Source organism: Peromyscus maniculatus, chromosome 4 (genome assembly GCF_049852395.1).
Source record: "Peromyscus maniculatus bairdii isolate BWxNUB_F1_BW_parent chromosome 4, HU_Pman_BW_mat_3.1, whole genome shotgun sequence".
NCBI lineage: Eukaryota > Metazoa > Chordata > Mammalia > Rodentia > Cricetidae > Peromyscus > Peromyscus maniculatus.
Window position 1 is genome coordinate 67,170,563 of NC_134855.1, and position 26,996 is coordinate 67,197,558.

The 26,996-nt window shown below is 40.9% G+C and overlaps 2 protein-coding genes and 2 pseudogenes across 2 annotated transcripts; 1 reads left to right on the forward strand and 3 right to left on the reverse strand.

Annotated features, from left to right (window-relative positions):
- Window positions 1–620: 620 nt before the first annotated feature.
- LOC102905679 (olfactory receptor 4X2-like) lies at window positions 621–1,550 on the reverse strand. The gene has a single exon (XM_006998314.3). The coding sequence runs from the start codon at window positions 1,548–1,550 to the stop codon at window positions 621–623; it is 930 nt and encodes a 309-aa protein (XP_006998376.3).
- A 7,854-nt stretch (window positions 1,551–9,404) lies between these two features.
- LOC102908770 (transformer-2 protein homolog beta pseudogene) lies at window positions 9,405–10,445 on the reverse strand (annotated as a pseudogene).
- Window positions 10,446–16,164: 5,719 nt separating this feature from the next.
- LOC102905367 (olfactory receptor 4B1-like) lies at window positions 16,165–17,324 on the reverse strand. Its single transcript, XM_006998313.3, has one exon. It carries the CDS (start codon window positions 17,322–17,324, stop codon window positions 16,395–16,397), a length of 930 nt encoding a protein of 309 aa, XP_006998375.2. The 3' UTR covers window positions 16,165–16,394.
- A 6,441-nt stretch (window positions 17,325–23,765) lies between these two features.
- On the forward strand, window positions 23,766–24,205 carry LOC143272636 (peptidyl-prolyl cis-trans isomerase A pseudogene; annotated as a pseudogene).
- Window positions 24,206–26,996: the final 2,791 nt, after the last annotated feature.

Below are 26,996 nucleotides of genomic sequence, written 5' to 3' on the forward strand. Positions count from 1 at the left end.
TTGTAATTAACAAGCATCTGTCAAGATACAATGAGATAGCTCATCCATTCATTTATTTCTCAGCCAAAGAAAAAAGTGTCTCTTCTATTAAATGAAGTGTTTGTTTCTATCAAGAGTACATTCATAAGACAGATTGCTCAAAGTAACCCTGCGAAACAAAGATGTTTCTGTCCCATGTCACAGTAAAATTACCATAGAAGGTGAACCTAAACCAAAATAAGTATACTCTAGTATTCTGCTGCAAATATTGCTATTGTAGCTAGAGGTAAGAATGAACGCAATCTAAAATAGCTAATTATGCCGGGCGGTGGTGGCGCACGCCTTTAATCCCAGCACTCGGGAGGCAGAGCCAGGCGGATCGCTGTGAGTTCGAGGCCAGCCTGGGCTACCAAGAGAGCTCCAGGAAAGGCGCAAAGCTACGCAGAGAAACCCTGTCTCGAAAAAACCAAAAAAAAAAAAAAAAAATAGCTAATTATGTAAGAGTGTTTTCATTAAAGAAACTAATTTGCATGTATTTTAGAAGATGTTCATCAGTTACAATAATGCTGTTCTTTCCACTCATAGTTCCCCATCAGTTTGGACTCAGCATCATTCCGATATTGATAGCCAGTATCCAGACTCTATTTCTCATCTACTTTCATTGTCCTGATCCATAGACTCTTCATGGCTTTCTTCACTTCTGCATTTCTCAGGGAGTAGATGACAGGGTTCAGGAGGGGAGTTATCACTGTGTAGAACACAGCTATCATCTTGTCTACAGGCAGGGTAGCAGAAGGTCTCAGATAGATGAAGACACATGGACCAAAAAACAATATAACCACAGTGACATGGGACCCACAGGTAGAAAGGGCTTTGTACCGTCCCTCAGAACTTTGAGTCCTCAGATGAAACAAGATGACCACATAGGATGCTAAGAGGACCACAAAACTGATCACAGACAGTGTACCCCCATTGGCAACAATCAGCAGACCAATGAGGAAAGTGTCTGAGCAGGCAAGTTTAAGCACAGGAAGCAAGTCACAGAAATAATGGTCAATAACATTGGGACCGCAGAAGGGCAAGTGGAAGATGAGAAGGATCTGGGCAAAGGAGTGTACAAAGCCCCCCACCCAAGCTGTTCCCACAAGGACAGCACACACCTGTCGGCTCATGATGCTGGTGTAATGCAGGGGCTTGCAGATGGCCACATAGCGGTCATAGGCCATCACTGTGAGCAGGAAAATCTCAGTGCCACCAAAGAAATGCATGAAGAAAAGCTGTGTCATGCAGCCCCACACAGATATGGATTTCTTCTCAGCTAGGAGATCCAAGATGAGTTTGGGGGCTGTTGTAGAGGAGTAGCAGATTTCCACAAATGAGAGATAGCTGAGGAAGAAGTACATGGGGGATCCAAGACTTCTGCTGGCCACAACAGTGACCACCATGAGGAGGTTCCCCAGCACAATGGCTGTATACAAGAGCAGAAATATCACAAAGCAAACTCTCTGCACCTCTTGATTGGGAGAGAGTCCCAGAAAAATGAACTCAGTCACATTGTGTATGTTAGCCATACGGGAGCAAGTAGGGTGTTATGACCTGAAATGACACAAAAGACTTCATGAAATAAGTAAATTAAATAAAACCTTTTGCAGGAAACCTGAGGACTAACTATTTTTAAATGAGTAGGAGTTAATAACGAAAAAAGAGCATACTAAACAGACAGAGGAGGTGTTAATGCATTGTGTATGGCTGGAATTGAGGAGAAAATGACTAAATATAAAGCTGTATGAAAAAAATGCCCTTGATATAAGAAGGTGTGTTAGAGACTTCAGACTTTACCTACAGTCAATGAGGATTCATCAAGGATGTGTCAGCTGAGGAGCATAGACTTGTTTGCAGAGAGGGGAGTCAATGGGGGATGACCAATTAAAACTCAATAAATCCACTCATTGTTCAACATGGGGCATCCAGGATAGTATTGCTATAGCCAAGTTAGATGCTTTCCTAGTACTTTTGAACATCTTTATTGTGCTTTCCCATGCGTATTTCCTTCTTTGCCTTTCTCCTATCTCATTTTCTTTCCTTGGTTTACGAAGGGTGGGTGCGGAGGGGGGGTATTCAATCTCTCACATACTCATTAGTGTCTTCAGAAGACATGTTCATGGTGTACCTCCCTTGGCACATTGCACCCCTTAGAGAGACTGCAAGCCTGTACACAGTCATAATCTGTGATCTTCAATCTGCTTCTCCTTCAAATTCTCACTTTGTATAGTTGTTTACTTGATGACATCATCATAGTTTAGGCCATGCCCAATTTTCTTCTTTGCTGTCATGCTCATTTCCTCTAAACTTGTGCCCTCAGCATCAGTATTCTGGTAACCTTTCATAGTGCACTCATGCTCTGGGACATCATTCCCTAGAGACAACTATCTACCTTCTCAGGAAATCACCAAGACTGACACTAACTGACTTGAAACTATCCCAGTACATGCTAGACTTTGTCCAAAGTAGTTGAGGACTGTATTGTGTCCACAGAGCCTCTCCTACAGCAAGACTCCAGGACACCTGAGAGTAGGAGCCAGATGACTTCCACTCATATCACAAAGCTTCCCCTCCTTCAGGGATCAGACTAGTGATACGATTTTGTTCCCTACAGGCCAAAAGGGACACATTAGTACAAGGGGGGGGGGGCAGGCGGGAAGATAAAGACCAAAAATCCATTCATGAAAGAAGGCACTGCTCACAAGCTGAACTCCTGACCTCACACGTTCAGATTTTTGCATATGGCAATTGTGTGATATCTAGGAAGTTCTTTAACTTCTTAGAGGCTAAGGTTCCAAACAATACCATGCAGACAGCACATGCCTCAGATATTGAGACCATAGATTCCACTCCCAGTCTCCTGGTACAGGTTAAGTTCTTATCATAAGACTCTTTGTGCCACAGCCACAGGCCCTCACAGCCAGTGGTCCTTCTTATCTCATGACATTTTGGGATCACAGCACTTACTGACTGAATAATAATTATTTATGTAGTCATCTGTCTAGCTATCGTGTGAGCTTCCTTAAGGCAGGGACTATTTCTTTCTCACCACTTCATTGCTAGTGTGTTATGCATCTCATGACACCACTCCCTTTTCTTTCAAAGTACACTCAGTCACCACATGTGAAAGAAGCCCATTAACAGAAAACTAAAGCCACACCAGAGTTCTTCTGGTTTTGCTGTTCTGAATATACATATGCAAAGAAGTCTCTGGATTCCCACTGTTTCTTGCTGAGCCAATGGAGAAGTACTAAGGCAACTATGGGCTATCCCTGCCTCCCTGTGTAGCAGGATAGATTGGCTCCCCTTTCAGACGTAGACTTGGAGACAGAGACTATACATAGATACAGAGACACGAGGACTTAGCTCTACCTGATTATTAAGTAAAAGAAAAGTAGACTTACCTCCCAGGTGTTCCATAGAAAGCTGATCATTCAGAAGGCTCAGCCTTAAGTTCATGCTGCCTCGATGACACCAAGGGAGAAGGCATGATCCAGCGAGAGGAAGGAGCTCCCCAGAGATCTGTAGTCTCTCTTCCCTTCCTAATAAGACAAAATGTCTCATGGGAAGCAGGACCTCAAACGCCTCTACAGGAAACAACTTTAGATAGAGGGAAATGCAAACTAGTTGAATTTACCCAGTGTTCACAGAACGCTGACCCATGACGGTCTGTTAGCAGGTGAGAATTCACCTACCCATCATAAATCTAATCTGGTGGCGTCACATAAAATGACACACTAATAAGAGTGGCCCAGGGATTAGGAAACATACATGTCAGGAAATTGAAAAATCTCATTGTCTGTGATGAAAAAATCCTCATTGTCTGTGATGAAAAACACAACTGAACAAACAAAATAGTGCAAAACACAGACTCTCTGCCAGGGGTGGCTTTGCCTCAGAGGAGGTTTGGTTCTGTCTAAAAGCACTTTCCCATTGTCCAACCTAGTTGAAAAGATACCAGTGACATTAATAAGGTAGAGGTCAAGGATGCAGAGAAACACATTACAAGGCACAAGACACTCCCATATAACAAATAGCCCAAAGTGAAGAGGCCACAGACCTACCATTAAGATATCATGGCACAGAGGAAAATTAATTTGCTCCGAACTGATAATCACTAAAGTTGTCATTTGGTAGATTGCAGGGGAGTTCATAACACTGCTATGAGCATGCCTGTATGTACATGAAGCTTCCTGTGGTAAAATATCTTAAAGATGCTATAAAATCATTTTTCAAACAAAATATCCTTTATGTCAGTGCAACACATAAAAACTCAATCTTGAATAAAGATTAAACAAAATGTATTAAATTTAAACTAATTATTAATAAGAAAACCATAAGACCTATTAAGATTTAGGAAAAAGTTTGAAACTTCTTTTTGCATATTCAACTCACGAATCAAACATTATCCTTCAGAAGCAAGGATAAATAAATAAATAAATAAATAAATAAATAAATAAATAAATAATAAATAAACAAGCAAGCAAACAAACCAACATGAATAATTAGGGCTTGAGGAATAGATCAATAGTAAAGAGCACTGACTGTTCTTCCATGGCCAGGTTTGATTCCTGGCACACACATGGCAGCTAACAACCATCTTTAACTACAGTTCCAGATAAGCTGATGCATCTCTTCTGGTCTTTTGTTTTCTTTTGGTTTGGTTGGGTTGTGTTGGGTTTGGGGTTTTGGATTTTGGTTTTTATTTGAGACAGGGTCTTTCTACATAGTCATGACTGTCCTAGAACTCACCATGTAGACCATGCTGGCCTCAACTCACAGAGATCCATCTGCCTCTGCCTTCAGAGTTTTGGGAATTAAAAAGTGTGTACCAACACCTTATAGGTGTAGCTTCTGACATTACTACTTGACACAATTTCATGGAAAACTCCATGATCCTCTGACTCTAACAATCTTTCAGATTCTTCTTCTACAGTGTTCCCTGAGCCTTAGGAGCAGAGGTGTTTAATAGGTATGCCCATTGGGATTAGGAGCCATGACTCTGCATTTTGGTTGGTTGTGATTTTCTCTAGTGGTCTCTGTATGTTAAAAAGAGAAGTATCCACCTGGGCATTGGTGGCACATGTCTTTAATCCCAGCACTCGGGAGGCAGAGCCAGGAGGATCTCTGTGAGTTCAAGGCCAGCCTGGGCTACGAAGTGAGCTCCAGGAAAGGCGCAAAGCTACACAGAGAAACCTTGTCTCGAAAAACCAAAAAAAAAAATGAGAGAGAGAGAGAGAGAGAAAGAAGTATCCTTGATGATGAGTCAAGGCTATATTTATCTGTGAGTATAATGACCAATGCTCATAGATTGTTGTTAGGGGTTATGCTAGTTTAGTAAATTAGTGCCTGTAGAGTCTCCTCTAGTAACCATTATTTCATTAGTCCTGAGTAGCTAGCTAGGTATCCATTCCAGGAATGGGCTCCCTCTTGTTGATCAAGTCTTAAGTCCCCTGTGGTGTGACTCCTTGCACAGCCTTGGTGCAGTGGGAGGGCCTTGGACCTGCCTAAGCTCAGTGTGCCAGGCTCTGCTGACTCCCCATGGGAGACCTTGATTTGGGAGATGTGGGGATGTGGGGTGGCTTGGGAGGGAGGGCTAGGGAGTGGGAGGAGGCAGGAAGTGGGATCTGTGGGTGGTATGTAGAGTGAGTAGAAAATTTCTTAATAAAGAAAAATGAAAAAAAAACTATAAATCTGTTCCAAGGGCTAATATAAATGTGAATCAATGAGAAAATTATACCATTAATTGAAACAGTAACATGATATAAATATAAAAAAAACAAGTCCTAAGTCCAAGTAGAGAATTGTTGGCTACCAACAAGTTATACACATTGCTACTGCACCCTTAGGGTTATCATGCCATGCTTGTCATTGATGGAGTTCGTTGCCATCCTAGCTGAGTAGGAGTGTTGGTTGCTTCCCTCCTTTAGAAGCATGCATGGTACCTTTTGGTATCATAAAAGCTAGTCTTCCGGAAGGGGGCATTCAGATCAGTTCCTGCTCAGGGGTCTCTGGGTCCTGTATCTGAAGGGCATGGAGTCTTTAACAATAGGGACTTACCTTCTACCTCTGGGGAGTAACCAAGGGAAGTGGCAACATACTGTGTGTTTTGAGAGTCTCTTGGAAAACCCTAGCCAACAACTCAAAAGAGAGCTTCTCATGTCTAGTATTAGGAGGGGGGATTGTCAGGTGGTCTTTAGAGTCTTGGAAGGAACAATGTCAACCCAGGTAAGTTTTTCTTTGGCTCTTTTTCTCCTATTAGTTTGTTTACTCCTATCTTAATTTATTGCTATGTTTTATCTTATTTATTATATTATTATTCCTTGGATGCCTGTTCATTTTCTAACAAGAGATGGAAGGGGTGTTTATCTGGAGGAGAAGGGAAGTGAGAATGAATGGGAGGAGTTAGGAAGGAAGAAAATGTAATACTATGTATTTAAAAAAAGAAAATACTATTTTCAATAAAAAAGAAAAAGTTCATTAAAACTATATTGGTATATTTATACACAGCATTATTGTATTAGAGGTTTGTTATTTGGGCGTCTTTGTGAAATGTTAAGTGGCTGGACTTCCATGTACTCATGTTTTAGTCTTCTGTTTTGTTCCATTTATTTGCATGTCTACTTTTCTGCCAATACTATATTGTTTTTATTACTATAGATTTGTGATATAATCTTAAGATCTGCAATGATAATCTCTCCAACATTGTTCTTTTTGCTCAGGATTGTTTTGGCTATCCAAAGTCTTTTGTGGTTCCATATGAGTTTTAGGACAGTTTATTGTGTTTCTGTGAAGAGTAAGGTGGAGATTTTGATTGGGATTGCATTTGATTCTGTAAACAGCTTTTAGTAGGATGGGTATTTTCACAATGTTGATTTTACTATTCCATTAGCATGGGATGTCTTAATTTTCTATTGTCTTTCCCTATCTCTTTCTTCACAGGTATAATTTTTCATTATAGAGGTCCTTCATTTCCTTAGATTTATTCCTAGATAGCTTATTTTCTTTGTTGCTATGTGAATGGGAGTGTGTTGTGATATCCTTCTCTGTATGTCAGTCGGTAGTGTATAGAAAAGCTATTGATTTTTATGAGTGAATTCTTTATCCTGACACACTGCTGGATTTGTTCATCATTTCTAGAAGTTTTATGATAGAATTTTTGGGATCTCTGATGCATAGTAGCATATCATCTTCAAATAGAGATAGTTTAACTTCTTCTTTTCCCATTTGTATCCCTTTAATTTCCTGTAATGGGTAGCCATTCCAGCTTTGATCTGGAAGTTCCAACCCCCATTGAGGCTTCGGTAATTGTCAAGCCTACAAGGTGGGGCCAAGGGAGGACCCTGGAGACCTGAGATCCGGATGGGCCAGCTCTCTCTCTGTTCCTGGACCCTGGATGGTGGAGGTTGACCGAGCAGAGCTCCAGAGAACACCGCTGGACTGCGATATGCCTTCCCCAGACCCTGCGACCTACCTATCCCTTCATGTGTAAGTTGTGACACTAATAAACTTTCCTTTTAACTACATGGAGTAGCCTTAATAATTTCACCAATAATTTCCTTCTCTTGCCTTATTGCTCCAGCTATTATTTAAAGCACAACATTGAGGAATGGGCATAGTGGACATTCCTGTCTCCTTCCTGACTTCAGTGGGTGCTTCAAGCCTTCTCTCCATTTAGGATGATGTTGGCTGTGGGGTTTTCATACATAGCTTTTATTGTGTTGAGGCACATGTCCTCTGGCCCTCCAATCTCTAGGACTTTTATCATGAGGGTGTGTTGGATTTTGTCAAAACCCTTTCTGCATTCTATTTAGATAACCATGTGATATCTGAAGTCCATTTATGTGCTTTATTTCATTTATAGATTTGTTTGCAATGAACCACCCCTGAATTTCAGGGGTAAAGCCTTCATGGTCATAGTGTATCATCTTTTTATGTAGTCTGTATTCTGTTTGCAAGTATTTTATTGAGTTTTTTTAAGCCTGTATTCATCAGAAATATTGGCCTGTATTTGTAATGCTTCCTTGTTCATTTCTTATTCTATAATTTAGGTCCCCTCTTTCTTTGGGGAGGGGAGAAGTAGTTGGGCCAAGAGTCTCTTAATTTTGTTTATCTTCTCAAAGAACCAGATCTTAGATTTACTGATTTTTTTTGTATTGTTTTATTTATTTCTATTTCATTGATTTAATGCTGCCAATTGGGTTTAGATTTGGTTTGTTTTTCCAAATTGTGTTTGTGCTCTTTCTGACTTTTTAATGTAGACACTGAGAGCTAATACATTTCCTTCATAGGACTGTTTTCAATGTGTCCCAGAGTTTTGTTGTTTTGTCTTTTTATTAGAATTCACTTCCAGGAAGATTTTCTTTCTTTCTTGATTTCTTCTTTGACCTGCCCATTATTCAGTAATAAGTTGTTTAATTTCCATGACTTTGCATATTTACTAAAGGTTGCTTTTTCTGTCAATTTTAAGTTTTATTGTGGTCAGATAGAATACTAAAAGTGGTTTAAATCTTTTTGAATAACTAAAGATTTGTTTTGTGTCCCAGGTGTGGTCTATTTTAGAAAAGATTTTGTGTGTGGCTGACTAGAATGTATATTCTTTGTTGTTTGGGTGGAATATCCTGTAGATATCTCTTAAGTCCATTTGATTTGTGAAGTCAATTAATTCTGATATTTTTTCTAATTATTTTTCTGTCTAGAGTCTCTCTATTAGAGAAATTGCGATAGTGAAATCACTTTCTCTTGGCGGATTAATGTTAGTCTGTATCTTTAAATCCAGTAGTGGAATTTTTATAAAATTGGGAGCCCAGAGTTTGGTGCACATATGTTTAGGATACTAATGTTCTCTTGATTAGAATGAAGTATCCTTTATCTCTTCTGATTGGTTTTAGTTTGAAGTCTATTTTGTCAGATTCTGGAGTAGTAAAACCTGCTTACTTCCTGGTCCCATTTGATCAGAGTGCTTTTTTTTTTTTTAGAAAGAAAAGTAAAAATCAAACTTGTTTATTGTTGCTTTTTGCCATTTGGTAGCATTTTACACATGGGCTTCAATCTTCAGAATACCCTGGATTCAGTAGAAAAACCTTTTAAATGAAGTTTTGTACAATAGAAACTTCTCAGCAATCAAAATTTGGACTGTAAAAAAATACATTCAAAACTTACTTTTCTGAAAAGACTTAACTTTGAACAAAGCACCGAACTACACAAACGCAGAATGAAAACAGCATGTCAACTCCACCAAAAGTAGTCATCATAAAAGGTGTAAAAGTCACCTAACCTCACTAGGCACTGTTCACTTTTTAAACAGGAGACAATAGAAAATATTGTCCACAAACAATATCCCAGCTCTATGGCAGCTTTCAGAAAGTCTTCAACTTCATGCTTTAATAGCGACAAGGTGAGTATGATCACGATCTGGACCGAGATCTGTATCCTCCACGACTGTAGTAAGGAGAAGGTGACCGCCTTCTGTAAATCTGATCCCTGTCTTGAGTTCCTCTCCATCCACCACCTCCTCCACCACCTCCTCTGTGTGATCTGCCGTAATAGTCCTGATCATCATAACCCCGATCATATCCTCTCTCATAATAATCTCGGTGACGTGAGCTGCCATAAGTGGGTCTCCCCATGTAAATTCCTGGTGTTGGGGTATGGGGCCATTTTTTTTTTTTTTTTTTTTTTTTTTTTTTTTTTTTTTGGTTTTTCGACACAGGGTTTCTCTGTGTAGCTTTGCGCCTTTCCTGGGACTCACTTGGTAGTCCAGGCTGGCCTCGAACTCACAGAGATCCACCTGGCTCTGCCTCCCGAGTGCTGGGATTAAAGGCGTGCGCCACCACCGCCCGGCAGGGGCCATTTTATTATAGAGAAATCGACCCTAATTCGGCGTCCATCAAGCTCCATTCCATTGGCACGTTCTTTAGCTTCCTTGGCATCATCTACATTTTCAAAATATACAAAGGCAAATCCTCTTGAACGTCTAGACTGTTGGTCATACACAATAGACACATCAACAATGGGGCCATATTTAGAGAACACTTCTCTTAGGTCTCTTTCCATGGTGTACAAGCTCAATCCAAATACTCCAAGACAACAGTTGGGGTCAGGATTTGCCCGGTTCCCAACATGACACCTTCGAGTAGACATGGGAGAATGGGTGTGGCGTGCCATCTACGATAATCTCGGCTGTAAGACCTGCTCCGGGATCGTCTATGGGAGCGGGGTCGAGATCATGACCTTGTAAAATGCCTTCTAGAACTTCTTCTGGATCTAGACCTGGATTTAGATCTGGACCTTGACTTTGATCTAGAACGCCTTGAATCTTCCTTGGAGCGAGACCTTGCAGGGGTATGCCGTGCAGATTTCCCCGATCCATGAGCACTTCCACTTCTGGAAGCAGAACGGGATTCCCGTTCGCCGTAGTTCTGCTCGCCCGCTGTCGGATTGCTGTCACCGCTCCTGGCCTTTACGGAAGCTGTCAAGTTCCTGCCTTCTTACCAGAGGCCCCGCCGCAGCCTCTAGCGATGACACACTTTTGAGAGTCGATCAGAGTGCTTTTGTCTATTCTTTTACTCTAAAGTGTCTATCCTTAAAATAAAGGTCTTGTAAGCAACAGATAATGATCCATTCAGTCAGTTTGTCTTTTAATTAGAGAATTGAAGTCATTGACATTTGTGATGTTTGAATGAGAACTGCCCCATAGACTCATATATTTGAATGTTTAGTCACCAAGGAGTAGAACTGCTTTGGAGGAGGTGTGTCACTGGAATGGGCTTTGAGATTTTAAAAGCCAAAGCCATACCCAGTTTCTCTCTCTCTCTCTCTCTCTCTCTCTCTCTCTCTCTCTCTCTCTCTCTCTCTCTCTCTCTCTCTCTGTGTGTGTGTGTGTGTGTGTGTCTGTCTGTCTGTCTGTCTGTCTCTTTTTCTGTGTGTGTGTCTGTCTGTCTCTCTCTATCTCTATCTCTCAAAAGCCAACGCCATGCCCAGTTTCTCTCTCTCCTCTCTCTCTCTGTCTCTGTCTCTGTCTCTGTCTCTCTCTCTCTCTCTCTGTCTCTTTTTCTCTCTATCTCTCTCTATCTCTCAAAAGCCAATGCCATACCCAATTTCTCTCTCTCCTCTCTCTCTCTGTGTCTGTCTGTCTCTCTCTCTTTCTCTGTCTCTGTGTGTGTGTGTGTCTGTCTCTCTCTCTGTCTCTCTCTCTGTCTCTCTCTCTGTCTCTGACTCTGTCTCTCTCTGACTCTGTCTCTCTCTGTCTCTCTCCCTCTGTCTGTCTCTCTCTCTCTCTCTCTCTCTCTCTCTCTCTCTCTCTCTCTGTCTGTCTGTCTGCTGCCTGCAGCTCAGGATGTAAATCTCTCAGCTTCTGTCTCTGTGTCAGGTTTGTCTGCTTCCTGCCATGACCATGGATGACTCCCTAAAACTTTAAGCAGTCTCTCGAATTAAAGGCTGTCTTTTGTAAGAGTTGCCTTGGTTGTGGTGTCTCTTCACAGCAGTGGACACTGACTAAGGTAATATTTAAAGCTATTGTTTAAGTGTGTTGGTTGTAGTCATCTTGCTGTTGATTTTGGAGCTGTTTGTGTTCTCAGTGGTATTTTGTGTTTTAATAATTATAGCTTTGTATTTTTTTCCAGTTTCTCAGCTATGCTCATTAATCTCTTCAGCCCTAACTTTCTTTTGCTTCCTGTATTTTCTTGAGATTTAGTTTGTTTGATATAAATGTTTTAGGCTGTTTGTGTTGTTGAAAGTTTTTCCCTCTCCTTCAATTACTGAGGATAGCTTTTGCTGGATATATTAGTTCTGGCTGGCCATCATAGTTGTTTCGGAGTAAGAATGCATTTGTCCAGACTCTTTTGGCTTTCAAATAATCCTTTGAGAATTCAGGTGTTATTCTGATGAGTTTTCCTTTATATGTTTGAATTTTTTTCTCTTGCAGCTTTCAATTCACTTTCTTTGTTATGAATACTCAGTGTTTTAACTGTGATACGCTGTGGTGATTTCCTTTTCTGGTCTTGTCTATTTGATGGTCTGTGTGCTTCTTGTATTTGTGTGTGTATGTCTCTCCTTAGTTTGGGGAAGTTTTCTCCTATGATCTTGTTGAAAGCCTGAGTTATACCATTGACTTGGGATCTTTCCTCCTCATTTTTGCCTATAATTAAAAGGTTTGTTTTTTTTTTTCATGGTGTCCCATTTTTCCTGTGTATTCTTTCCTGTGGTTTTCTTTGTTTTTCATTTTTTTTTCTTATTTGGTCAAGAACATCAACTTTACCTTCAAGTCCTGGTTTTTGATATTCTGGTTGATTCTTTCTACTTACAAGGCTTTCCTTAGCATTTTCTAGTTAATTCATTGGGTTTTTCACTTCCATCTTCATTTCAGCTTGGGTCCTCCTCAGTGTGTCTATCTCCATGTTGAAGTCATTCTCAAGTTCTGGATTTTCTTCAGTTCCTGTTGACTTTATTTTTATGTTTTCTTAGGCATCACCAGGCATTTGTGCTCCTTAAGACTTTTGTCCTTAATTTCATTGAGCTGTTTCTTGGTATCTTCTTTAAACTCCTTGAATTCTTTCATGAAGTCTATGATTGATCTTTTAAATTCTATGTCCTACAGTTCATCTATTTAATTCTCATTGGCAAACATTTCCACAGGCATGGGAAGATTTGGAGAGAAGACACTGGCTTGATCTTCCACATAGTTGGTATTCTTGCAATGAGCTCTGATATGTGGGCTTCCTTTGTTAATTCTTAGGTTTGTTTTTGCCTGTTTAGGCAGAGCATGTTGGGGAAAAAGAGAATTTTAGAGTGTGGATTAGGTCTAGAAGTTGAAAATGGCTTGAGTGGAATGAAGTCTGGGGGATGGAAGGGACTGAGCTGGTATACTAAACATGTTTCCTGTTCCCAGCCTAGAGTGTGAGAGTAGATCTGTCCTGGTGGAAAGGTTGAATATGACATGGGAGAGTCCTGTGGTTCGGGTAATATGTAATGAGGATCCTGGCGCAAGCTTAGAGTTCCTTTGCCATGCAGGCAGGGAAAGTCAGACTAAGCTGGTGCATTACTTATGAGACCCAGGTTGTGGGGAAAGTATGTGTGGTGTGTATGAAAAAAGTGTGCATGAAGATGGCAGGAATATTCACCAGGCTAGACCTTGGAGAGGGATGTGTGAAGTCTAGGTACCAAGTGGGGTTGTGGGGACAGCACAGAAGGTACATATGAGTGGTTGCAGGTAGAGTTGGTCCTGGTAGAAGCCTAAAGTTTGGCTTCTTCACAGGCCTGGGTGGCCAGACCAGGCTGGAGCACTTGCTATGGGATTCATGCCAGATCTGGCTGATTGTGGAAAAACAAAGATGGTGTGTGTGGTAAGAGGTACTCACCAAGCCAGACATGGAGGAGGACAGATGGGAATTCTGGATATCTAGTTGAGTGATGAAAATGGTGAAGAAGCATATGTTTTTCTTACAAAATAGGAACTTACAAATACTTCTCAAAGCTTTTGTAAAAGTAACTATATATTCATTTGGAAGAAAAAGTATACGTATCCCGTGTTGCAGGAGTGGAAGTCAGAGAACAATTTTCAGGTGTTGGTTCTTCCCTCCCACCATGTGGAAGCTGGGGATCAAATTTGGCAGCAATCACTTTAATGTCTCACAGATTTTATTTACAGTATCTACTAACCCATGATCTCTGGGTACAAATCTAGATATCTGGCTCCTAGACCTGATGTCTTCCTCCATGCAGTCCCCTCATCCATCATGCCTGGTTTAAACATCCTGACATGGACAGGTGGAGTTTCTCAACCCTTATTTGTCTTAAGCATTAGAACACCCCTAACTGTCATCATAGAGCCTTTCTCCAGTAACTGATGAAAGCAGATGGAGAGATCCACAGCCAAACACCAGGCAGAGCTCCAGGAGTCCAGTCGAAGAGAGAGAAGAGGGAATCTGTGAGCAAGGGGCATCAAGATCATGATGGGGAAACCTGCAAACAAACCAAACTAGTGGGGACTCATGAAATTTAGACCAACACCTGTGGAGCCTCCATGGGACTGGACTAGGCCCTCTGCATAAGTGAGACAGTTGTGTAGCTTGATCTGCTTAAGAGGCCCCCTGGCAGTAGGATCAGGATCCATCCCTGGTGCATGAGGAGGCGTTTTGGAGCCCATAGGTAGTGAGGAGGGGCTTGGACCTGCCTCTACTGAATGTACCAGGCTCTGCTGACTCCCCATGAGAGGCCTTACCTTCTTGTAGGAGGGAATAGGGGTCAGGTTGGGGGAGGAGGCTGGAGGGGTGGGAAGAGGGAAGAGGGGGATCTGTGAATGGTATGTAAAATGAATAAAAAAAACTTAATAAAAAAAAAAGAAATATGCCCAATGTCCACGAATGAAAGAACTTTTATTTACTATGATGTGTTCCTACAGTGGCACACCATTCAATTAAAAAAATATCAAATTATTGTAATCCACAGTACAAATGAGTTTCAAAACATTAAAATCAGTGAAAGAGGCCCAGTACAAAGAGGGTGCCCACCATGCTAGCATTTCTGCGAACACAGCAAGACTCTACACTGGTGGCAGAAGTTAGACCAGCAGTTAACTGGAGGAGGAGGTGGTGATATCCAGAAAGGACACAAGAAAATCGGCCATGTCTTCACTTAGATGTCAGGGAAACAGTGTATGTACTTGTCAATAATCATTGGATTGCATGCTTAAGATTTTTACATTTCACAGGATATAAATTGCTAGTCAATGGAATGCTGCCATTGTGAATGAGGCTCCAGCACTCATCTCAGGACATGAGGTAAACATGGAAATGGAAGGGCTTGGTGATAGACAGACATGACAATGTTTCTACCCTGAATCACTTACTTCTTCACTTCTCTCTTATTTCAGATTCTGTTCCTTGCAACCAAAACCTCATCTAAATGGCATTAAATATCTAAAGCTATACATGCAGAGCAATTACTTACTATTTCACTAACATCAGAGAGTTGCTTTGAAGATTCCAGGAAGTAATGGATGTAAAAAGGCTTTGAAATATGCAAAAGCTATTTACTCAAATAGAATGCATATCAACCACTCCAATGATAAATCCAAACAGGGATTAGGGGCATTCTCATGGAGTTTATAAAGCTGATTGATATCTTTTCATTGCAAGATAATATATTAACACCACTTTAATAGTTATAGTTTAATTAAGGTAACTCCTAAAAAAAAAATCTGCCTTGCTTCCTGGTATCCTCATATCTGACCCAATCCCCTTCCAAATGATGAATTCTGTTGGCATCACCTTGATGTCTTTGTTCATTGAGTAGCCCAGTTCCTGCTGTGTATGATAAGGTTACCTGGAAAGAGCACAGATGTAAGGGGGGGGGGGAGGGAACAGGCTGATGATTCAATATGGTCAGCCTAGGGAATACAAGTGGAGAATCAGGGAAGAGTGTCCTAGGACTCCCTCCAAAATTACAAGGAGACAAAGCAAAACATGAACATTTGCCATGGGATGCCAAGATCCTTTCACATACCACAGTATACAAACGTTAAAGGGAAAATGAATAAAGCTGAGGTCACAGAGCTGATATGGGGCAGGATGGGGTTCCATTTTTGAATTGAGGTTCCCAAGAAAAAGCCACACCTGGGTTTAAGATTCTAAAAAACTAACTGACCAATTAGAATTTTACAATTATGAGATGTTGGGATGTTGTAGATCCATGCCAAATTATCATGAGCTAGCTTTAGAATCATTAATAGCCATCCATTGTCCACTTCTGTGCCTAATCTAATGTTCTTGTGGCTATAATATGAATCTTTGGGGTATTTATTGACATAATGGACCACCAGCTTCACAACTCAAAAACTAAAGATGTCAGCATACACTATCTGAAGCCAATAGCAGAGATTGCACACACACACACACACACACACACACACACACACACACACACACACACAGAGTTCCATAACCTATCAACCTGATGTTCACACCAATATATTTGAAAAGTGCCTTGATTTATGACTTTTTGTTCTATGAACCTGTCACCACAGTGAAACATGGTGTTTGGTATAGCCTGAGTCTATGTTCTCAGGCCACTTAACTCATATTGGCTCAAGAATAAACTATTTAGTTCCTTTTTATATGAGAGCTATGTTTTTATATCCACACATTACAGAAGTTTTATTCCTCAATCATACACACTAGGGATTAGTGGAGAAGAGAGGTAAAATAGCCCAATTTGAACATACTCCAAAATACTGATACCTATGACATGATGGAAGTCAAATAAAACAAAACAATGAGCATGTAGATTTTGATCTGTGCTTTCCCTGATTGTTAGAGTCAAATTCACATTCTTGTCATATTAGTCATGCTGTTTATTATTTCATGTTTCTAATTTTACTCCAGACTTGAGTTCACCTTCTTGCCCCATAACTTCTTCACAGCATTCTTCACCTCTGCATTCCTGAGTGTATAGATGATGGGGTTCAGCATGGGAGTGATGACCGTGTAGAACACAGCTACAAGTTTGTCTTCAGTGTAGGTGGAGGCAGGTCTCAAGTAGAGGAAGATGGCAGGTCCAAAGAACAAGACAACCACCATGATGTGAGAGGCACAGGTAGACAGGGCCTTGCGCCTCCCCTCAGCAGAATGATTTCTCAAGTTGAACAGGATGACGACATAAGAGGACACCAAGAAAAGGAAGGAAAATACAGAGAATAATCCACTGTTTACAAACATAATAACCCCAACCACAAAGGTGTCCGTGCAGGCCAGCTTGAATAAGGGATGGAGGTCACAGAAGTAGTGGTCAATCACATTGGGACCACAGAAGGGCAAGGGGAGAGTGATGAAAATCTGAATTATGGAGTGAAAAAAGCCCCCCACCCAGGAACCAGCCACCAGATGGTGACACACAGTCTTACTCATGATGGTTGTGTAGTAAAGAGGTTTGCAGATGGCCACATAGCGGTCATAGGCCATCACTGTAAGCAAGAGGATCTCAGTGACCCCAAAGAAGTGGAAGAAGAATATCTGAGCCAGACAGCCCTTCAGGGAGATGGTTTTAACTTTAGCAAGTAAGTCAGTGATGAATTTAGGGACAACAGTAGAGGAGTAGCAGATCTCCACCAGGGACAAGTAGCTGAGGAAGAAGTACATGGGGGAACGCAGACTCTTACTGATGCTGACTGTCACAACAATGAGGCCATTGCCCAGCACTGTGGCCACATACACAGGAAGGAACAGTACAAAGCACACCTTCTGCACCTCTGGATCCTGGAAAAGACCAGTGATGATCAGTTCAGTCACGTTATTTATACTGACCATGGTGTCAGTTCAGGTGTGCCAGACACCAGCTGTTGAGGGACCTGCAATAAAACAAACAACAACTGTGGCATTATTCACTTTGTTTATATCACTTCAAAGAGTGCAAACCAACTTACAATGTGTTGAGGTGTGCTCACTGAATACTGAGTGATAATTTTCTAACACTTTATTTTAATTACCTTACTTTGATTATTAAAAAATGAAAACCTAGTAGAAAATTAAAAGTGAGAGAAGTCTTTATTTGCCAAAGATCACACAGAATACGGTAAAACTTAAGACTCAGACAAGTGTTTCTGACTGTCCAGGGTTCTCTCTAATCCATACAAGACACTGAAACATAGGTGGAGGACTCAAGTGAAAACTCCGTTTGTATCAGTTACACAGCATTTCAATAGCTCTCTCCCACTGTGAAATCCCCTTGGAATATCTCTCATCTGTTCCTCATCTGTCTTCTCTGCGCCTCAGGAACTTAGCTTCTCACAGATCATTCTCCTCATATTTCCCTGTGCTGTCTTATTTCCTCAGCCACACACACTCTTTCCTCCTCCAATAACATAAGCAGATGGGAGCCATGTTTACACGCTTTGGGGGTGTGAGGCCGTGACACCAAGACACGCTGGCTTTGGGTGCATCTTATCCCAAGTGCACCTTCAGTGATGTCATGCTGGTTGATTGAAATGTAGTCAGGTTGTGGGGCCAGTGTTTGCACATTAGAAACCAGCAACACTTCAGAGCTGAGTTTTTGTTAAGGAGAAAGAGTTGTTAAAACATTGGTAAAGGTGCACAGGAGAACATTTCCTCTCTACCCCTGATGCCTCCTTCCAAGATGAGGGAGCTGTAGAAACATAATCATAGCATAGTTATCCACACCCTGCCATTAGAGGGGCGGGCTGAATTTGGAAGGAGAGATTGGGTACACCCAGCTGGGCCCTTTCCCTCTCCTTATGTGAAATGTTTCAGGATGAACTTCCTAATCTGCTTCCGGGCCAACTTCTGTCTGAGTGCTGTAGAGACAGGGTTCTCTCTGTTGAGCATATCTGAAGCTGCCACAGCTGACTGTCTGTCTACTTCTGGAGCAAGTCATCTGAAGGTCCCTGACAACTAATGCCAGGCCATATTTATTGTCATCTTTGTCAGCAACTAAGGCAATACTTCCTCACACTCAGGTGCCATTTCTGTTAAGTTAGCTCAGCACCCATATAAACAAAATGACAAACCAAATTTATCAGACACCAAAACAGTCTTTCTCATACTTTTTTAAAGCAGGAAAAAAATGTAAAGCACCCAAATATACATCAAAACTGTGAAAACATTTCCTGTCTACTCAAGCAGGAGTCATGCCATCTAATATTTTAGGAAGAATATCTCTGTGGCAAAAATAAAAGGAATGGCCTCAGAAGAGAAAGAGAAATCAGACATTCATAGAACCGAAAAGAAACTGACTCAAAAGGCTAATGCTTTTAAAGAAACCTTATTCAGCTGCCAACTTACATTGAAATTCAAGGGCACAACAAGGATTATGATTAAATTCAGCATGGCATGTGCTATAAAATAAGAGCAATAATTTGGTGCAAGGCTTTTGAATCACCAGGAATATCCAGTCCCCTGAAAAATCAAGTTGCTGAATAGGGAGACAATGCAGAATCACTTTTTCCACATCTTCCCTCACAAGCAAAAAGATACGGACAGGGGTTATCTTGTGGCTGGTGGGCTACACTGTGATTTCACAGAAGACCTGGGAGCAAGGAGGCCCCAGAAACTCTTCTGATGATCCTGTTAGCCTCTGAGCTACCTGACCTTGCAGCTTTGGTGTCAACGTTTCATTGGCAGGCCTATGTCATTTCCCACGTCCTGCCCGCACAATGCATTAATTTGACCTGGACACCAGCTCCCCATGTGCCCTTTCCTCTATCTCACTGTCGTCTCCTCACACTCAGAAAGCTGATAACTAGATTACCAAAGTCTTCCGATCTGCAGTCACCCCGCCCCATCCTTCCTGTAATGGAAAAATCAGAAGACTGCTTTACTACACCCTTCCTTCCTCCCATCACTCTGCTGCCTTGGAGTAACCAGGGAAGCCTGAGTCCCTCTAACTAGTGTTTAATGACTTGTCAACTAAGACTAACCAGGGAAGCCTGAGTCCCTCTAACTAGTGTTTAATGACTTGTCAACTAAGAATAACCAAGGAAGCCTGAGTCCCTCTAACTAGTGTTTAATGACTTGTCAACTAAGACTAACCAGGGAAGCCTGAGTCCCTCTAACTGGCTTTTAGTGGCCTTCAAACCTCAGCAATTCTTTCTATTGTCCAGCAAACTTCAACTTGTGTATTTTCAAGTCAGTGTCCTCTCCACCTCCACAAACCTACCCTGTTCGTTGCACCAAAATCACCCACTCCTTGTCCTTCCAGCCTTATGCACCTTCTAGGACCAACTGCAGTCCTGCTGGTTCAGTTTGCATTAATTACACAATCCACATACTTCTTCTCTCTAAACACTGGGGAAATGCTCCAACCATTTTCCTTATGTACAAATCTAACCACATTCCTTCTCTACTGAATCTTACCAATATTCCCCACTGTCCTCAGCATGAGGTTTGGTATCTTCAAAGGAAATGTAAGGGCCTTCTTAAACTGACTGTGAGCTCTTTGCACCCTTATTGTCTCCCCCAACTGAACACCATGAAGCTGATTATAACTTAAAGTGCTCTTACCTCTTTCTTTGGTATTCCTTCTTTCTAAGTTGTACGATGAACCTCATTGCTATAAGAATGAAGCTCTGTGGATTTCTCTTTCAACAGTCCCCCATCATATTTCTTTCAAAGAAATTCATATAATCTTTTATTATTTCAGCATCTGTATTTATATCCCTTACTAAGAAATACATTGTCTAGTGTTAAAATTACAATTAATTATTTTACAATTTTATGCATCTTGGGTTAATATAAAAGACTATCACTTCAAAACTACCTAACTTTTATCACACATTTATAAGTACTCTATATGAATTAATATGTTTAGCATGTACAGCAAACCTATAAAAATTGGTGTGATTATTAGCTCTTCTTTTTTTTCCGAATGAGAAAACAGAAACACAGAGAAGTGAATTAGGTTGCCTAGGTTTACACAGCAGCACAGGCAGGATTTGACAGCTGGCAACCAACAACATCTGTGCTCTTTAACTACCACGCTATACCCAGTAAGAAGAGGGCACTTGTGTAGCATGTAAATGAAGAGAAGTACAAATGACCAGCTACTAGAAGCAGGGGATATATTCACTTGACAACACAAACTCATAACTCTTATGAGATCTTCTGTTGAAATATTCCTGATCCATTGCAGAAATGAAGGTAAATTTAGTAGAACCATGCTGAGACACTCAGAGATACAACACGAATTCTAAAATGGTATTTTAATAAAAACCAGGAGCTAGATATTAGGGTAAATGCTGAAAGATCAGAAAAACAAAGGAACAATCCACTGCCACGTCTCACCTCACCAACTCCACGAATCCTCTCACTGAATGTCTCTGAGTTCTCTGCTAAAAGGGGTCCAGCTAAAAAAGCTTTCCTCAACTGAAAAAGGCCCTGCTAATTCCTGTCTCCTCAGGCCTTATAAAACTCTCTCCACCCAGCCATATCACTTCCTTCTTAGTGCTGGGATTAAAGGCATATGTGCTTCCCTAGCAAAGGCATGAGATCTCAAGTGCTAGGATTAAAAGCATGTGATTCCCAAGTACTGGGCTTAAAGGTGTGTGCCACCACTGCCTGGCTTTTATGTTTAATCTAGTGGCTTGTTCTGTCCTCTGCTCTTCGGGCAAATTTTATTAGGGTACACAATAGGTCACCTCACAGAGATGAGGAAAATCATGTAAGAACCCATGTTGCCAACATTTTTCAACAAAAGGAAGAATACCTAGTAGCTTTCCTCTTTGAAATAATAACTTCTTTTAATCTATCTATCATCTCAGCCTTTTCTGTATTTCTTCTCTCTCTAGCTCTCACTTCTTTGTCCCTACTCCTTCCCATAGCTGATAATGAATACATCCTCTCAGCTCACAATCTAGAGCCATAGATGACAAAGTGATCAATATATGGAAGCATGAATCAGTACATGAGCATGTAGAATATATATCAAATAATCTCTTGGAACTTGCATTACACCAAATGGTATCATGCCTGGGAAAAAGTATAAAGCAGAGCTTTATGTGTCAATTATGCCTGATCACTATGTGAAGCAAAGGAACCACTATTCTAATTACAGGCTCCAACTTCCTTAAACCCAAATGATACCTCACAAGAACCCCAAAATTACAAAGGACTTTAAAAATATAGAGACTCTTTAACGTTGTATAAAATTATCAATTTAAATAACAACTATCTCCAAAAATACATATACAAAAGAAACTATCTCATTTAGCTAATAAACTCTGACTCTCGGAGAAAAAGCCATGTCCAGCATCGTGTGGCTGCGAAGAAACTCTGCACTTTGCTTCTAGGCAGATCGCCTACCTTTAAGTCAGAAGAGCGGCTGCGTGCTTGCTCTGCTTTAGAAACAAATCATTGAACAAGAGGGAATTCAAAGACACTCAAGATGCACCCAACATGAACTTCATAATGCTGCTGAGATGGGGATGAGCACTGTATTCTCCCTTTTAAATCCTGGTCCTTAGCAAATGAAGTCACTTAACTAAGAGCACCACCCAGCAGACATCTCACCAACTACATGATGCACCAAATCCAAAACAGTGTCGGCTAAACCCTCTAAGGGTGATACAGAAAAAAATTCAGAAAAATATTCTACTTCCTATTCATAGGTGGAGTGGCAGAAACTGAGAGCAGCTATTAGCTTTCTAAGTGCATACTCTAGTTATTTCCAGTTACTAACTTAAAAGCCAGTGCTTCTTCGTAACATCTGGCTGCTTCCTGAAGGATCTGGGTGGTGGGTACAACTTTGACTCAAAGATCTGACCTGATTTCATATTGATTCCCCAGGATCCAAGGGGGCTTTGCTATGTCCAGGGTGGGATATCAGGGGGAAAACAATCTACGTACACTATGTTCTTATGTCTGTTAACTTTATTCCTCTAAGACAAAATTCTATCAATTCAGCTATAGCTCCACCAGACATTCAAGGCAGGAACAACTCTAGACATACCAAGCTCTATATATCTGTCTACTTTATTTCTCTGGGATGAAATCCTGTCTCCATAACTTCAGTTCCGTCCAGCTCCCTAGCTCATAATCCAGCTAACGACTAAACTCCTATGCTTTCAGCCTCATCTTCGTCCTCTGTATCCTCTTTCTCCATCTCTGCTACTCTCTACTCCTGGCACTCAGAAAAGTCTACTCGAGATCTGCTTACCCTCTATGGGACCTCTGTCGTCCCCTCTTCTCTCTCGCCATGCAGTTCTGTTCCTGTCTACAGAAAATGCCTATCCTTTCTTTCCCTGGTCACATGGTTCCCTGCCTCCTCAGGAATGTTGTTTTATCTCTCACCTTGATATGGTAAAAACCTCTTGCCTCCTCAAGGCAAGGGTCTGAGCTTCATTAGCACAGGAAACAAAGCTATGTCTCCTGAGCTCATCAGGGCAGTTAGTAACTTAGTAGGTTCAGCAGGTCTGGGGAGCTGAACTGTTTACCAATTGGTCCGGGCAGGCAAGGATTTCATAGCAGAAGATAGGTGGAATATTAAAGGCTGGGTAACACCAAATATTCATAATGAATAGCTTTGCCTTTTGACAGACCCTTGGCGGGTCAAAGTTCAGCTTTAACACACAGCTGAATCTCTATGATATATTCTTGCGGCCCGCAAGATCCTCAAGATAAATCACCAGTGCTCTTGGGAGCTTTATAAAACAAGATAGATAACACCCAAGACAAATCACAAAGAAAATTCAAGGGGTTAGAGTAAATGATAATATTTGTATCTAAGAAGTAAGAGCTACGGAAAGAAATAGAAAAAAGAAAAAACCCTGAAATTTTAAGAATCTGTTTCATTTCAGGAATCCTACCTCCTCATTCAGACTCCAAGAGTTGTGATTAAGTGCTCAGAACTTTGAACTATTTAAAATAAATGAAGCTATACACTGTAGTCAAGAGACTAACTTCCCCATAGAATTCCTGTTCTCTAGAGTAAAAATTTTCCAAATGAAGTATGATGCAAGGACAGGGTCAAACGGTCTCAATTAATTACATGCATAGCCATAAAACTTTAGTGATTCAATGGAAAGGTAATGAAAGAAACAAATTTAAATGATTTCCCTCTACACAATTCCACTGAAAATAAATATCAGATTATAAATCAAGTAGCCCACGGGCACTAACTCAGGGTGAGCAGTTGAAGAACTATGCCACTACACTCACACCATCTCGCCTCCCCACATCTTAGTCCTCCCTGGTTGGCTTTTTGGACACCACTGCCCCCTGTTGATGCTTGCTGTGGCCATGATCAGCCTCACCATGACGTTTGACTTTGTGGCTGATAGCAAGCCCTTGGGCCACATCTCCTTTGAACTGTTTGCAGACAATGCTCCAAAGACAGCGGGGAAACGTTTGTGCTCTAAGCTCCAGAGAGAAAGGATTTCACCTTTCACAGAACTGTTCCAAGATGACAACTTCACACACTGTAATGTAGCATGTCCATCTACCGGCAGAAATTTAAGGATGAGAACTTCAGCCTGAAGAAAACAGGCCCGGGCATCTTGCCCATGGAAAATGCTGGACCGAGCACCAAGACTGATTGGCTGGATGGCAAACAGGTGATCTTAGGGAAGGTAAAAGAAGGCATGAGCATTGTGGAAGCCACAGAAAGTTTGGGGTCCAAGAATGGCAAGACCAGCAAAAATATCTCCATTGCTCACTATGGACAACTCTACTTCTTTTGACTTTCAGACATCTTACCCATCAGACCATTCCTTCTGCAGCTCAGGAGAGCACCTCTACCCCATCTGCTCACCATACCTGTAATCACCGCTCTCACTGAAGTTCTTTACGTTCTGTATTCTCTCCATTCCTCTCCAAGTCTAACAGGATTGCAGAGTTAAGTTTATGATTATGTATCAAAACTAAGTAATAAATAATAAATAAATACATATTGGAAATGTTAATCTAAATTGTGTTCATCGAACCTCCTAATTCCACATTCATGTATTTGAGTGTAAGATTCATGTATTAAATCACTTAGTCAACCTCTGTCTGTGTCAGTGAGGACAGTGGTCATGATCAAAGACTAGGACTAGAATTTTCTCTGAAAGACATGTCATTCTTTCACTCATTCAGTCATTCAACACACGCTGTTAAATCCTATGAAACTCTCTAAGCACTACTCTCAGTAATGAAGAATGAGCAGAGGGAAAACAAAATACCTGAATTCTTGGTAATAAAAACCATCATACCCTTTCCTGGACATAATGGAAGTGGAGATAAGCATAAACAAATGCAATTTGATAAACAATTCAGTAATAAGTCTGTGGTAGCTAATCTTGGTTGTCAACTTGTCACACCTGAGAAAAGGGAACCGCAGCTGAAGAATTATCTCCACAAACTTGTCTTGTCAGGATATTTTCTCTACTGGTAATTGATGTAGGAGGCTCAGCCTTCTGTGGGCAGCACCAAACCTAGACAGGAGGGTCTGGGATGTCTAAGAAAGACATTTAAATGTGAGCCTGTAAGCAGTATTTCCCCAGGGTCACTGCTTTAGTTCCTTCTTCTGGGTTCCTGCTTTGGATTCCCTCGGTGCTGGACTATGAGTTGTAAGATGAAATAAACCCCTTCCTCCTCAAGTTTCTTTTAGTGAGGGTATTTTATCACAGCCACAGAAAAGTAACTGGAACCGAGTCCTATGGAAAAAAATAAAACAGATCAAAAGTGACAGGAAATTCTGATAGATACTATTTTAGATACAGTCACAAAGAAAATCAATCTCATGCCACAGTCCCTCCCAAGAATAATAAAGAATAGTTGTAAACACAGCAATAGTTAGAAGACCATACCAATCAATATCAAGGAGGAATATAGCTTGATCCAAGATGGCACTAATGAAGATTTTAAGAAGTGATCAGCATCTTGGCATTCTTTGAAGGTAGAACTAATAATATCTTCTGAGGGTTTGACTAAAAGGAGATAGATAAAGAAAAAAAATGAAGAATACCTACAAAAAGATAAATATCCATGAGACTACAGGGAAGAATAAAGCATGCTGGAAATGTTAATTTGGGAATAGAAAGATCTCAAAACTACAAAACCAACAGAATGGCACAAATTAATATACACCTTCCAATAATAATGTTGAGTATTAACTGAGTCTCCCAATAAAACAACACAGATGAGCAGATTGGGTTTAGAAACAGGCTCCAGGGCTGGAGAGATGATTCTGAAGTTATGAGTACTCACTGTTCTTCCAAAGGAACAGAGCTCAGTTCACAGCACCCACATCAGGCAGTTCATAACTCCCTGTAACTCCAGCTGCAGGGCATCTGACACCCACTTCAGGCCTCCTCCACAGGCACCTGCACTCATATGCACATACACATACACATACACACAGAGGCACATAATTAAAAGTAAAAATATCTCTCTTTCTCCACTCTGCTCCCTGAGACAGGGTCTGCCCTGCAGCCTTCCTCTGCCAAGTGTTGTGATTAAAGGCATGTGCTCTCATGCCTGGCATAAAGTAAATGTTAATGTTTTTAAACCCACCAGTTTGTCACTTCTGAGAAACCAAGCTTACCATCAAAAACAAATGTAACCTTAGGGGGAAAGGAAACTATGACTGCGAGCAACTGGAAGTAAGAAGCAACCAGGGGTCAACTAAGTGTACGGATACTATAATATACTTCAAGGTAAATGTCAAACCAGAATTAATCAAAAAGATAAGCATAGTCACTCCATGCTAATTAAGAGGACAACTCATGCAGAAGACATTATAATTTTCAACATTTATGCAGCCAACAGTGATATATCCCATTTCATAAAGTGAACACTGCAGGGTGTAAATACACAGATTAAACCCAATGTAATAATAGTAAATGAGTTGCGCAGCCTTGATGCAGATTGGGAGGGGCTTGGTCCTGCCTCAACTGAATGTATCAGACTTTGCTAACTCCCCATGGGAGCCCTTACTTTTTTGGAGGAGAGGATGGGAGCAAAATAAATAAAAATAATTCTTAAATAAAAGAAAAAGAAAGAAATCAAGACAGTTAGAGTGGCAGCCATTCTCAACATTTACTAATTTTTACGAGAACATTCAAAATTCTCTTGTAAGCAGTTTGGAGTGTGCAAGACCCCACTGCTAACTACAGTGACCCTACTGTGCTGCAGAACGCTGAAGCCTGTTGTTGTGTCTGGCAATGGAGGCTTGTCTGTAATGTCTGCACATTGTAATACAGAACATGCATATTCAATTGAACGTATTTTGGGTCACTAGATGTTGTGACATGTCTTGATGTTTAATGATTTGGACATCTCATTTTGACTCACTGAATGAATAAAAAAATATTTAAAAAAAAGAAATGAAGAAAAGAAAAGGAGCTGCCTCACTCCTGATCCTCAGAGTTAGTCACAGGTTTGAATCAGAAGTAAACATGAAAGCCGATAGACTTCTGCTATCCATTTTGGTAGTCATCAGTATGTAGCTAAATATAATTTTAAGTTAATTATTATTTAACAAGGTAAAAA

What these genes read in the sequence shown, in the direction of transcription:
- LOC102905679 (XM_006998314.3), bottom strand. Translation starts at nt 1,550, where the DNA reads ATGGCTAACATACACAATGTGACTGAGTTCATTTTTCTGGGACTCTCT.
- LOC102905367 (XM_006998313.3), bottom strand. Translation starts at nt 17,324, where the DNA reads ATGGTCAGTATAAATAACGTGACTGAACTGATCATCACTGGTCTTTTC.